This window comes from Tursiops truncatus, chromosome 1, assembly GCF_011762595.2.
Source record: "Tursiops truncatus isolate mTurTru1 chromosome 1, mTurTru1.mat.Y, whole genome shotgun sequence".
NCBI lineage: Eukaryota > Metazoa > Chordata > Mammalia > Artiodactyla > Delphinidae > Tursiops > Tursiops truncatus.
In genome coordinates, this window is record NC_047034.1 from 95685973 (window position 1) to 95700020 (window position 14048).

The 14048-nt window shown below is 39.2% G+C and overlaps 1 protein-coding gene across 3 annotated transcripts in view; it reads right to left on the reverse strand.

The window, feature by feature from the left end:
- Window positions 1-14048, reverse strand: part of CDC14A (cell division cycle 14A) — a 184429-nt gene that overhangs the window by 154593 nt on the left and 15788 nt on the right. For 2 of the 3 annotated variants that reach the window (XM_073810345.1, XM_073810342.1), the window contains exons 3-4: window positions 11308-11383; window positions 5327-5500 (exon numbers count right to left, since the gene is read on the reverse strand). In XM_073810345.1, the coding sequence (XP_073666446.1) occupies window positions 5327-5500; window positions 11308-11383 (250 nt within the window). The remainder of the gene's footprint in view (window positions 1-5326; window positions 5501-11307; window positions 11384-14048) is intronic. The other variant, XM_019920029.3, reaches the window with a different exon arrangement.

Consider the following 14048-nt stretch of genomic DNA (forward strand, 5'->3'; position numbering starts at 1 on the left):
ATCAAGGCTCTTAAGACCTAAGCTTCTTCTACGGTCTCTAAATCCTACACTACCTAGGGGCTTCCCTGGTGGCGCAGTGGTTGAGAGTCTGCCTGCCAATGCAGGGGACACGGGTTCGAGCCCTGGTCTGGGAAGACCCCACATGCCGCGGAGCAGCTAGGCCCGTGAGCCACAACTACTGAGCCTGCGCGTCTGGAGCCTGTGCTCCGCAACAAGAGAGGCCGCGATAGTGAGAGGCCCGCGCACCGCAATGAAGAGTGGCCGCTGCTCGCTGCAACTAGAGAAAGCCCTTGCACAGAAACGAAGACCCAACACCATCAGAAATAAAAAAATAAATAAATTTAAATTAAATCCTACACTACCTAAAGACTGCCTTACAGAGGCCATGACCCCGTTAACATGAGTCAGATGGAACACAAGGACTCAGCTCTTCTGGCTCTCAGCCTCTCACTATTTTCATTTCCTGGATCCCTGACACACCTCTGAGGAAGTTTAAATTATCTGTTTCGATGCCCTTTTCTACTAAGAGTTTAGGTTTCATAACAAGCTACTCTTATCATTAAATAATGTGGAATTAAATTTATTTTACAAATTTACTCACCAACAGTGACAAACTCCTATTGCTGTTTTTTCATCGCCAATGGTCTTTACTGTTGGATTGTTTTTGAACTTTTTGTGTTTGCTTCTTTTTTGTTTTTCTCTCTATTCTAAAGTATACGGAATGCAGAGAACCATCCTACAATGGGAACCGTGAGGACAGAATTCTGAAGGAAACTTTCTTTTCACTGTATACTTATACATTTTTTAAAGTAAACATAATACAAATTAAAATTTTAAGGGAAGAATTTTTTTTACCTTTACAAGCTTTCAGAAATTATATCAGATAAAGAATATTCTTCACAAAATCTACCTAGAAATTTTAACTATTTTAAAATACCTGGACTTCCCTGGTGGCGTAGTGGTTAAGCATCCGCCTGCCAATGCAGGGGACATGGGTTCGAGCCCTGGTCCAGGAAGATCCCACATGCCGCGGAGCAACTAAGCCCATGCGCCACAACTACTGAGCCTGCGCTCTAGAGTCCGCGAGCCACAACTACTGAAGCCTGTGCGCCTAGAGCCCGTGCTCCACAACAAGAGAAGCCACCACAATGAGAAGCCCGCGCACCGCAACCAAGAGCAGCCCCCACTCGCCAAAACTAGAGACAGCCCACGCGCAGCAACAAAGACCCAACACAGACAAAAATAAAAATAATAAATTAAATAAATTAAAAAATAAAATAAAATAAAATGGAATACCTCCTGTTGGAAGCTGCCTACAGGATGCAAACATAATTGACTTTTTTTGAAACATCTGCCACCCTACCTACTCACAAAATTTTTTTTCTTGTGATGAGAACTTTCAGGACTTACTCTCTCAGCAGCTTTCACACATGCAATACAGTGTTATTAACTGTAGTCACCATGCTGTACGTTACAATAACTGACTTTTTAAAATGAGAGTTCTCTATCTGACTTTCAGGAAAGCTTTTAAAACTCCTAGCATTTACCTTGCTTAGGGTTAGATATTTTGGAATTCAAGTGTTTTTCTCAGCACTGCAAGTCAAGAAATGATCTTCTGTTTAGTGAAGCTTGGCCAATATCTCCTAGGTCAGATCACAGAGAGGTGAGTTCTCACTCAAGGAATCAAAACTAATTCAAAGTGAAGGATAACAGAGAAAAATCTTATATATTACAAGCCTTGTCCTAATTTCCCTCCCTGTCACAGCCAGGCCTTCCTCTTATGGGTCAGCATATCCCAGTCTTGCAGCAGTAACGCTGTTCAACAGAGGAGATATTCTGGTACTAGGATGAAAAATTTCAAGAATAACGAAACATTTTGCCAATCGTTTAGCTGGTGCTTTATATGATTGAGTTGATCTACACAACCTCTTTAACGTTTTCTCCTTCTAAATATTAAACATGTCCTTATCTTAAAAACAAAAACTACCTATTACATATCAAAGCACACTGATAACTAAAGTGCCTTTAGAGGAACATTTGGCTCGTCCTTCGAGATCTTTCATATGGAAGAACTTTACCATGCAAGAAAAGAAAGTCCTGCAGACAATAGGACTCTATTTTATAAATGAGCCCCGTAGATATTTTTTCAAGTTCTGCTGTAATATCAGGAGAATTCCATGCCTCCAAACTGGACAGTTGCCTCTTCCTTACCGGGCTGCCACCCCTACAGTCTGGTGTACCGGCCACACCCTTCATGGAGATTACTTGCTAAACCATACCATCACCTCTGGCTTTTAGTGAGCTCCTTGCTCTAATACAGATTCTTTCTGCTTTACATGAAAAGCTTAGAGATTACAAAAACACTGTGCACAATAGCAAAGTAAAGTTAGAAATTGGTAAAACAAATGAATATAGTCTTAAATATAAAGAGGAGGATGTCACAGAAGGAATGCTAAGACCTCTGGACTATTTGTCTGCTCTGCAGCAAGGCTGCACGTGACCCATTGCAAATTATAACATGCAGCCACTATCCACACTATATTGTAGATTTCTATCTGGAAACTGGAGTATACAGCCTTGTGAATCTTCTTAACCTAAGTGGACACAGCCAGCCCTCTATAATAACAACAACAACAGTAATATTTATTGGTCACTTGCTACATGCCATTATTTCTCAAAGCAGTAGGACAGTGCCAAAGGGGTCCAGTTTGACCAGACACAGAGTGACTCCCAAACCAAAGGTCCTGGGCAAGGCTGAAGTATAATGAGCATGCTGTGTCTCTCTTTTACCAAGAGAACATAAGCTTGGAGCCATGGAGGGCCTGGCTTAACACACTTGGCCAATGGCTCCCAGGCCAGATGAGAGAGTTGAGTGCTCTCCACAACTGTGGTAGACGGGAGGAATCCAGAACTCTCTCACTGAGCTTGATAACTTGTGTGAACCTTAATTCTCAATTATAAGGCCATAACAAGTTTCACGGTTCAAAATTTAAATAATTCTCAGGTTGAACTGGTCAATAATTTAAAAACTTTTCAGAAATAAAAAACAAACTAAATTTCTATCTAAATTATATTACCATATTGTATTTCATCCTCTTAACAGACTGATTCAGAGTCACCTAGAGAGCTCATTAAACCACAGACTGCTGGGCCCCACCCCTAGAGTTTCTGATTCAGCAGGGAAGGGCCAGAGAATATGCATTTCTAACAATTCCTTGGTAATTAATACTGATGCTGCTGGTCCAGGGACCACACACTGAAATCCACTGTGCTAAGATATTGCTAAATTTTGGAAAAGAGTGCATGAAAATGTGGGAAAAGGCCCCATTCCTGGAAATGCTCTATATGGATCCTAAAATACCGTCCATCTGGTCAAGTAGCCCCAAAAGACACTTAAATTCTTTTAGGAACTCCAAATCATGCCATGCGACTTTTAAAGGTATGTTATAGAAAACATATTTCCCCAGATTCCTCAGAAAACTTTATTACAATTTGTAAATTCTTGCATTCCAGCTGATAACACCTAAGGAAAAAGTTCCTTTAATGTTTCAGTAACTAAGCTGCTTTAAATGGTGTTATTCCAGGGCTTCCCTGCTGGTGCAGTGATTGAGAATCCGCCTGCCAATGCAGGAGACACGGGTTTGAGCCCTGGCCCAGGAAGATCCCACATGCCGCAGAGCAACTAAGCCCATGCGCCACAACTACTGAGCCTGCGTTCTAGAGCCTGCGAGCCACAACTACTGAAGCCCACGTGCCTAGAGCCCATGCTCCACAACAAGAGAAGCCACGACAATAAGAAGCCGGCGCACCGCAACGAAGAGTAACCCCCGCTCGCCGCAACTAGAGGAAGCCCACGCACAGCAACGAAGACCCAACTCAGCCAAAAATAAATAAATAAATAAATAAATAAATAAATAAATAATGGTGTTATTCCAGAGGTTCCAAATTCAGATGCTCTCAGGGGCCAAGAATTTAAAGTGGGTCAGCTGGGAAACTAGAAAAGCATGCCCTACCCAATGCAGACCTAGGTCTCATGCAGGAATCTGGGCCCAAATAAGATACCACAATATATAAAAGAAGCCAGAAATCTAAAATTTAATGAAAATTTTCATAAATTACAGATGTTGACCATAAATTCAAAATTTTTAAACAGCATTCATGCCAAAAAAAACCATGTCTGTGGACTGAAAGCAGCCCATAGGCAATCAGTTTGCTGAATCTGAGTGCTGGGATACTGCAGCTGAAGAAAGTTCTAACGATCCAATCAGCATGAATTGAGCACCTGTTGTGTGTCAAGCACAGTGCTGAGCAACATGGTAACAAGGGAAGCAGAACCCCAGTCTCTAGCCATCTAAGTGCTCAAAGTCTAATGAATATTTGATGCTAAACCAGGGGAAAATATTAGCCAAGGCTTATTACAAATGGAAGAGAATAACTACCTAGGGAGGCATTCACAGCACAGCAAGGTGCAATGGAATGATCTTAATTACAGGTACAATAATTGTTTCATTTAACAAGGTAAAAAAATAGTAACTAAAAGATGGGATTTAGTAATGAATATCTATCAATTAACATAAGCAAACCTATGGAAATTTCCAGACCTGTACTGCTTACCTGAGTGAGAATTAAAGTTCTACCACTCTTACGTAAATCATGACAAGTGTGTCATACAGCATATAAATGTTTGATGGTACTTGTAAACCCAAGTACAATGACTGCCATTTTAGAAAAATACAAACTAAGATGAGGATATTGACCCCAGACAGACATTTTCTATCTCAGAAAGGAAAGCTATGTGAAAAGTTGCATTCTAATGGGATCATTCCTGGTGAAAAACAAGCCACGGCAACTCAGACAGAGAGAGAAAAGGATGACATGCTACACAAATCACAAATACCCTAGGCTATCCTTGAGTTATGGTGACAGACACAAATCATGCACTTGTTCAGTTTAGGTCAGGAGACCACAAACTACTTAACCATTCAAAATTAAACGGTGATGCAATTAAGCTCAAAGCCAGAAAACAAAAGAGTTAATGGCCAATTTAAACAAAAACAGATTTTGGGGGCAGCCTTTCGGTAAAGTTGTTTGCCATGCTTAAAAGTAAAATCTTCAAGTCGAGTGGTTAGAATGGGATGTTTGAGCTGTGTCATTCGGCCTGATTAAGCTAAGGAAGACATTAGTGCAGCCTGGATTATATGCCCTTTAATAAAAAACAAACTGAGCCCATGCACTTCCCTAAACAAGCAAGCTCGGCCAATGATGGTGGTCAGATTAAGTAGATTACAGCACAGGGACCGTGGTGACCAAGGCATCATTCTCTTACAGTGACTAGGCTAGCCCAGTAACGGCCGCAGCAATCAGCGTCTCCAGAGCAATCAGTGGTCATTCCATTGCAAAAGCGATAAAATGAACAGGTCGTCCTGTGAGCAGCCATGACCTCTACATGTTTTACCTCCAACTTCCCCAGGAAAGGGATATTCTTGAAAATTTTCTTTGGCTGTACAAAACAAAATACGGTTTATGTTTTCATTTAAAGCTAAAATAAAACAGATCGAAGAGTTTATTTAAAAAGAAAACGGTGTCTCTTTATGGTCCATTTTGTTTCAAACCCAGTATGTTTCATTTAATGAAATGGCACCTTTGATCAAAGTAGGAGTCAAAACATCAAGAAAAGTTGCTCATAAAGGTTAATCGATCAGGCTGATAATATAGTTGAAGGTATTTGGGGATTCTCTATAAAAGGGGGTTTTCTTGCCTGAGGCCTCTGAATGGGCATAAGGGCTCCAGGCCTTGCAAACTCTAGGTAAGCTCACTCCTGTGGGAATTAACACTTTTAGCACCCCTGAAACCTCTTTAAACTACATGAACACTCTCCAGAATGTAGCTTGCTCTTCTTCCCCCAAAAGCCCATGAACCTGCAACAGAAGATAACCTCATGAAGAAATCTTCAACATGTCTTTGTAGTTATAATAAGAGGGTGGTCTGATCACTGTATCAAAAGAGTGCTTGTGTACAACCACCTGATACCGTGGCAGGCACCTGGTTACCAGATAGGATTACTGCACTGATTCATTCAGCAACAAGGACATTCCCTGAGCCCCACCATCTGCCAGGTACTTTCAGTGCTTTCATATAATCATCCATTTCACCATGCCGCCCTCCCTTTTCTGCTTTTACCCTGAAAGGGCCGTGTGGGATGTTTTGTACATTTAAAATTACCTTTCTGGCAATATTCTTTTAAATCTTTCTAAATTGTCCCCAAGATTACTGTGATTGTCCTGTTGATTCATAAGAGCAGGTGTTAAAAAAAAAAAAAAATCACTGCCCTAGAAAACGTCCCCTTTTTTCAGAGACACTCTTTTTTCCCGCAGGCTGGGGTTTTATTTTTCTCAGAGGAAAAGTGAAATCAACAGTTAAAACTGTGTTGATTATTTTAGAAAAAGCCAGTTCAATCATATTATGTTTCTAAAACTGTCAAATTATTGAATCAGTAATTGAAAGATTTTCTTAACTGATTAACTTTGAAAAAGGTACTCTGCTTTTCAAAATACCACTACCTTGTCTTTAATTACTACAGTCTTCTCTTTTAGAAGCTCATATAGTCCAGCCCAGTGTTCTTAGCATTGTCTGTGCCAAAAATCCCTTTGAGAACCTATTAAAAAGTTATGAATCCTCTCAGAATAAAAATGTAAATACATACAAAATTTTATATATAATTTCAGAAGTTTATGGATTCTTTGAAGTATAAGATTACAATAATGGGTCTAGCCTATCAATCATTGATGACATTTTAAATTAAATAACATACACAGTTTTGCAAACTGTCCTCACTTCATTAAATCTTCTTCCTTTGACTGATTCCCTTATTATGGTAACTCTTGACCAGAAATAGCAAACTACTACCTATTACTGTATAACTCTTAATACTTGCATTTTTTAAAGTATAGTTTAAAATGAGAAACAGGGTTTTTGCTGGTGGTAGTGGTTTCTGATTTTCGTTTTTTAATCTAAGTAAATGTGTAATGGATAATTTTAATTCATATAATTAAAATGAAGGCCATTGGGAAAAGAATGAATACAAATACACACACACAAAAAATCAGTAAATCATCACCTCAAATCATCAACTTTAAAAAAAAACCTTTTAACATATAAAAAATAAGAAATTTGGGTTTGGAATAGAATGTACTGTAAAATATTACCTATCTACCTAAGGTATCAAATAAAGGGGAAAAAATAATAAGAGGTTTACTGGAAGAAATAAAAATTTCCAAAGTAGAAAATAAAATGCGCCTCAAAGAGTTAGGAAACCACACAGAAAAAGAATTCTAAGAAGTTCTTTGTTAAAAGAACAGAAGTTATTTAAGTTATTTTAACAAAAGTTATTTGTTAAAATAATGCCAATTATTCAGAGAAGCAAAGGAGTTTGAGGACCAAGTCAGTGGCATCAGATTGGGTATTTAAGATGTCACTAGAGCAGTTTCAGCACAGTTAGGAAGACAAAGGTGGGAGAGCAAATGATAAGAAATCAGTGCGAAGTAAGGATGTAATCATGCTGAGGGCAGGATATTGAAACCTCTAGAGGCAAAAGGATGGAAGAGGATCTGTAAGTCATGGGGATCGTGATAAGGCCAAAGCAGTTTCTGTGTGTTTAGTGACCCTGTGCTGGACACTTGGAGACAAAAGTCTCCATCTTTTGATAAGGCATGCCTCCATCCTCTAGGAGCTCAAAGTCTAGTGAGAAAGATAGATGCAATTGAAAATTGCAAATTATAACTGAAATTATTATTTCAATTAAAATTAAAATTACAACTCATCAGTAACAGAGATCTGCACAAAGAATTACAGGAAAACAAAGGAGGCACCTCCCACTTTGTCCAGCAGCACAAGGAGATGCTTACTAGATGTGGTGGTGCTTGCACAAGGTCTTAAAGAATGAGGAGTTATCAAACCAGAGGGCAAGGGCACTCCAGCCATACTGGATGTCACACGCAATTGTGTGGAGCAGCGTTGTGGTTCGGGGTAAAGTTCAAGGCTAGGAGCAGCAGGGGTACTGCAATCTTCAGTAACTCAGTAAGTTAGTGCATGAAATCACCCACTGGGAAGATGCCAAGGGTGGGAGTTGTCAAAGTGAGCAAGACAAAAGGCATGGAAGTATGGTGCCAAAGGTCTTACCAAAATGAGTGACCGTGGGCTGCAGACGAGAGACATCGGAAGGGAGCTGAGGGCCTAAAAGAATAGGGAAACTGAAGGCCTGGAGATTACACAAGGGTGAGAGAGACGATGTGGGAGGCGTGTAACAAGGAGGGTACATTCAAAATCCGAAAGGCTAGAGTCTGGGTTCCAGGAGGCAAAGCAGCCGGAGTGGCAGGAACGGTCACTGGAGTAAAAAAGAAGCAGAGGACCTATGAGGCCACCACGGGACAACAAGGGGAAGTCAGTCAGGGCAGTGCTGTGGGTGAGTGCAGGAAGATGATAAACCAGAGGCTGTAGTTACCAGTGAAGGTGGAGAGAAGTGTATGAATGATGCAGTCAAGGGCCTGAGAACCGGCCCCGACCTTACCCTGCAGCCTTGGGCAAGTCACATGCCTCTCCTGGGCTTCCCTTTCTGCACCTATGAAATCAGGAGCCTGGACTAAATGGTTATTTGGATTCGTAAAATGATATCGCATAGCTTTCGCATATGGAAATGATAGCTATGAGGCTGAGGTGTTCGTAAACTTTGTTGAAGAACTGTCTTTATTGTATCTATCAGAATTCACGAATGTTACCTTAGTAACTTTCTTTTGTATAGGACTTCAAAATTTACAAAGCTCTCTTACACATATTTTCTAACCTCTGTACATATATAATCCTAACCACCTTTCTGTGAGAGCTCTATAAACCCTATTTTAGAGCTGAAGAAACAGATTCTACAAGGCTGAAGCGACGGCAGCTTTGAATTGGTAATGTAAGTCTTTTTCTCCTGATAAAGAGATTCTACTTGGTATGTTTTATTGAGATAACCCATGGCTTACTAACATTTAAAATTCATTCCCTCAGCAAGTAACAAGGGTCCCACTAATTGTACTAAAGCTAAAAAGGTCATTCATTCCAGGCATCCATCAGATTACCTGATCACTGAAATGAACAGAGGGGACTGTCTGAACTTTATTAAATTTGTATAATGTTGAAAGAAAGCTTTGTAAATGAAAAATATCAAAACAAGTCCTTGTATATGCTTACCCATACTGTTTAGTATAGACCATGATAGTAAAATAGTCTTAATTCAATCCATCTACTCTTATGTACTTGTTATATAGAGCACTGAGTCAGACCAGAAAATTTGTTTTCCTGATAATGATTCCTTTCTCTTCAGTCATTCCAGATAGCAGACAGGTTCCACACTGTTGATTATAATACCCAGTTCATACCAACTACATACTAACAGGACTAATCAAGAAAGTGAAGAAATTCCTAGGTCCTCAAAAGGAAGAAATGGCTTTTAATTATTTATGAATTATCCTTTCCTTGTTCATTCATCCATAAAAAGTCCATTTAATATTTTTTATTAAATCTTTTGGGGATATTATTTGCTTCCTTGGTGATTACAAAAATTTTAACTTTATCTTTTAAATGATAGGCAGTAGCTTCTTTTCTGAAAAATGTAAGTAGGTTTAGAAATTGAGTTATTTGTAGTGAGGTGGATGGACCTAGAGTCTGTCATACAGAGTGAAGTAAGTCAGAAAGAGAAAAACAAATACCATATGCTAACACATACATATGGAATCTAAAAAATGGTTCTGAAGAACCTAGGGGCAGGATAGGAAGAAAGACGCAGACGTAGAAAATGGACTTGAGGACACAGGGAAGGGGAAGGGGAAGCTGGGACGAAGTGAGAGAGTGGCATGGACATATACACACTACCAAATGTAAAACAGATAGCTAGTGGGAAGCAGCCGCATAGTACAAGGATATCAGCTCGGTGCTTTGTGACCACCTAGAGGGGTGGGATAGGGAGGGTGGGAGGGAGACGCAAGAGGGAGGAGATATGGGGATATATGTATATGTATAGCTGATTCACTTTGTTATGAAGCAGAAACTAACACACAATTGTAAAGCAATTCTATTCCAATAAAGATGTTAAAAAAAATAGAAAATGAAATTTAAAAATTTAGTAGGAATAAAAAATAAAATTTTTTAAAAATGTAAGTAGGTTTTACATACTATGTATTTCTGAGTCAGACACTACTTTAGAAGTTAATCCCCTAAAAAGTTGATTACAACAGATCTTATGTGATTTTTGACTTTAAAAATCTCTCTTTGGTATCATTCCATGTCCATTTAGCATGTTGAGATCAATGGCAAAAATCTGTGAATTCATATTTTACAGGAAATTCTCCATGATAGACTGTCTTTTATACCTAAGTACAATAAAAATCAATCAAATCAAAAGATTATCATTAAGCAGGTAATATATACAAGGCACTGCACTATGTCATGCCAGAAACATTTTACCCAGCAGAAAGATTAAACTATCCAAGCATTATAATTTAGTGGTTATCCTCAAGAGCATGCTGTGTAGATTTCACCTTGCAAACTGAAACATTTAAGATCCCCATTTAGAAAATTGAGAGAAAAAGATAAATATTTCTTTCTGTGTGATGAAGTAAGTTTACCAAAACTAGGAATATAGATGTCACTCTTCCTCATATATGCTTAGAATTTAAGAGGGAAAAAAAGCCACATGTAAAATTTAAAAAATAGAGATGAATAGTGAATGTATGACCCAAAATTTGTCATAACAGGTAAAATCCATGCTCTATTGCTGCTAGTTGATCAATCTCACTTGGCTGTTAACTCTACAGAGGTGACATTCAAGAAATACACAAAAATTTCAATCTTGATCAGATAGAAAAAGCTTATGCTCCAGAGCTCCTGCCGTGCAATGATGAGCCAGCCCCCTTCATCGCCTGGTAACAGTGTCCAGAAGTGGACCTGAAGGTTTCAGAAAAATCATCCTAGGAGGGAATTTGATAAACTCATTAACAACAACCTGAAAGGATTTGAGTTTTCTTTCTTAGATCACTATTTCAATGACTTCATTCAGCTCATGTTTCCATTGATCCTGAAAAATGAAAGAGGTTAACATGTCCTTTGTGGGGTAATCAGGTAGATCAATTTCAACTTCTAGGTGAACTACTCACTTAAATTTCCAAAGATCAAGATTACCTAACTAAATGGTATATGCACAGCAACCCCACTGGTTAGATTTCACAGTTCAAATTTTTAATACCAAAATATAAACATCACCACAATACTCACTTTTAGTTTCTTGTTTAGTTTACAGCAGTATCTGTACACCATTGCCAAGTTCAGAGGTCCAAAATCTGCATAGAAACTGAGATTTTTTTTTTTAAGTAGTATTTAGTAAAGATATTTTCAGTAACATCAATGCTCATTTTTATTTTCATTAAAGTTACAATCAGGTTTCAATTATCTTTGGGAATAAAGGTTAGTATACGACTGAATCATAATAATCCAAATAACTAGTGATTTCACCCTGCCAATGCCCTCCAGTTACTATAACCAGTCTCATAACAGGGAACTATTTGGACAGTTTTGAGTTCCACCTCCTTTTATCTCCCTGCCAGGACATTAAGTAAAAGAATTAAAAAGCAAGCACTGAAAGAACCAATATGAACAAAACATATATGTGGCCTACACTTCCTGGTTTTATTTATCACCTACTTAGTCATAAAGCACATGTACACTAAGTTCTAATTCCAACTATTCCACTCAAACTTTGCTCTCAATTTTCAAGTATCTTAAATCCAGTGGTCTTATTTTCAGTTTCATTCTCCTTGGACTTTCTGTATTATATAACACCCTGGCTCGTCTCCTTCTCTCCACCCCTTTACATCTCCAGGATACACGCATCAGTCTGCAGATCATTTGCTGTCATGAATTAAACGATAACACTATGGAAAACAGATGGCTCCTAACCCAAGACCCAACATCAGTTTTTCCCATCTTCAGCTACCTGCTGGACTTCCCATCTATGGGTCCTTCCATCACCTGGAACTCAACCCATCTTTCCTTCAAATCAGCCCTCCAGGCTGAAAACATTTTGTTTCTCCCAGTTGCTCAGACATGAAGCTTCCTATTAATTTAGTTCAAATAAATATTAATTTAGTTATTATATATCAAATAAGCTACTACTCTAAGTCATCCCTTCCTTTTCTATTCCTACTTTAGCAACAAAAGTCCAGATCTTTCTTCATCTCACATCTTTAGTGTTTTAATTCTCTCTCTCCTGCCCAGTCAACCTATATTCCACACTAGAAATTAATCTTTATAAAATCTCACTTCTCACATATCCTCTCACTGTTCAAAAATGTTTAATGGCTCTTTACTCCCTTCAGAATAATTCCTTGGCTCAGAAATCAAAGCCCTAACCATCACAGCCCTAGCTTCCAGGCTGATCTCTCCTAATAGTTCCCATATGGAATCTTCATTCCAACAAATATGTCCATTCCTCATTCTCGAATACTCCATGCATATTCTTAATCCAAGCCGCTGCTCAGATTGGTCTCCTTGCCTGGAATGCTCTCCTTTTCTCTTTCTACTACCCTCTAGTTTCCTCAAAATCCAGTTCAAGTCCTACCTCCTGCACTCACCCTAAGAGAAAACTAACCACCCTTCTCTCAAAGTTCCCAAAACTTACCATATGAGCCACTGTTTTGGCCCACGACACATACCATCACATACTATGAATTATCCTTTTAAGTGAAGATCCTACCTGGCCAACTACAGTGTAAGCTTCCCACTCAGGGACTGGACATCTTGAGAATGTCCTGCTCATAATAAACTTCAACAAATAAGTCTTCATTATGACTATTTTGCTCATTAATGCCCAAATTCAATTTAGCCTAGACTATAAATTTACTAAATATCAACACGTTTCCAAAAAAAGCATCCCCAAAAGACATTTAATTTTTTAAATAAAAATTAGGATTTAATTTTTTCTGCTACCCAAATTACACTACCATAGATATGTCATTACAAATCTGCCAAAAGCCTCTTGCCTTACTTAAGAATACTATACTTGGGCTTCCCTGGTGACACAGTGGTTGAGAGTACGCCTGCCAATGCAGGGGACAGGGTTCGTGCCCCGGTCCGGGAGGATCCCACATGCCGCGGAGCAGCTGGGCCCGTGAGCCATGGCCTCTGAGCCTGCGCATCCGGAGCCTGTGCTCCGCAACGGGAGAGGCCACAACAGTGAGAGGCCCGCATACCGCAAAAAAAAAAAAAAGAATACTATACTTGTATATTTTATCCATCTTAAACAAGTAGACAATATTTTGGCCCTTATATTCAAGGTAACATGAAAATTAGCCGTTCCTGCACACAGGTTTCATGAGAGTAAGAGTAGACTTGCCAAAAAAGGAAACCTGCAAGAATTTGAAATTAAAAGTTCTTCTATTTCTAGTCCCCAGTGTGATGCTGTGCTCTAAGTATAAAAAAATACCCATGAATCCAAAATGAACTATGCCTACAACAATTACCGACCAGTTCAAGCCCTGTCGACAAGAATCCACTCAAAAGAACCAAAATGAAAAGACTGTACAAATAAGTATGTACCAGCACTGATTAAGGCAGCCTTGTTTCTATCACAGAGATTTCCTTATCTTTGGGTTATTGTAAGCAAAACTCAACTAATATATCTTATTTTGCTACTTGAACATGAATTTTTTTTTTTTTTTTTTTTTTTTGCGGTACACGGGCCTCTCACTGTTGTGGCCTCTCCCGTTGCGGAGCACAGGCTCTGGACGCGCAGGCTCAGTGGCCATGGCTCACGGGCCCAGCTGCTCCGTGGCATGTGGGATCTTCCCAGACCAGGGCCCGAACCCGTGTCCCCTGCATCGGCAGGTGGACTCTCAACCACTGCGCCACCAGGGAAGCCCTGAACATGAATATTGAGACATAGGACTTTAAGGTAAATCTGGAATTTTTAGTTAAGATTATTTCAGCTTTCTTAACTCACTGTGAACAAATTTTAGGAA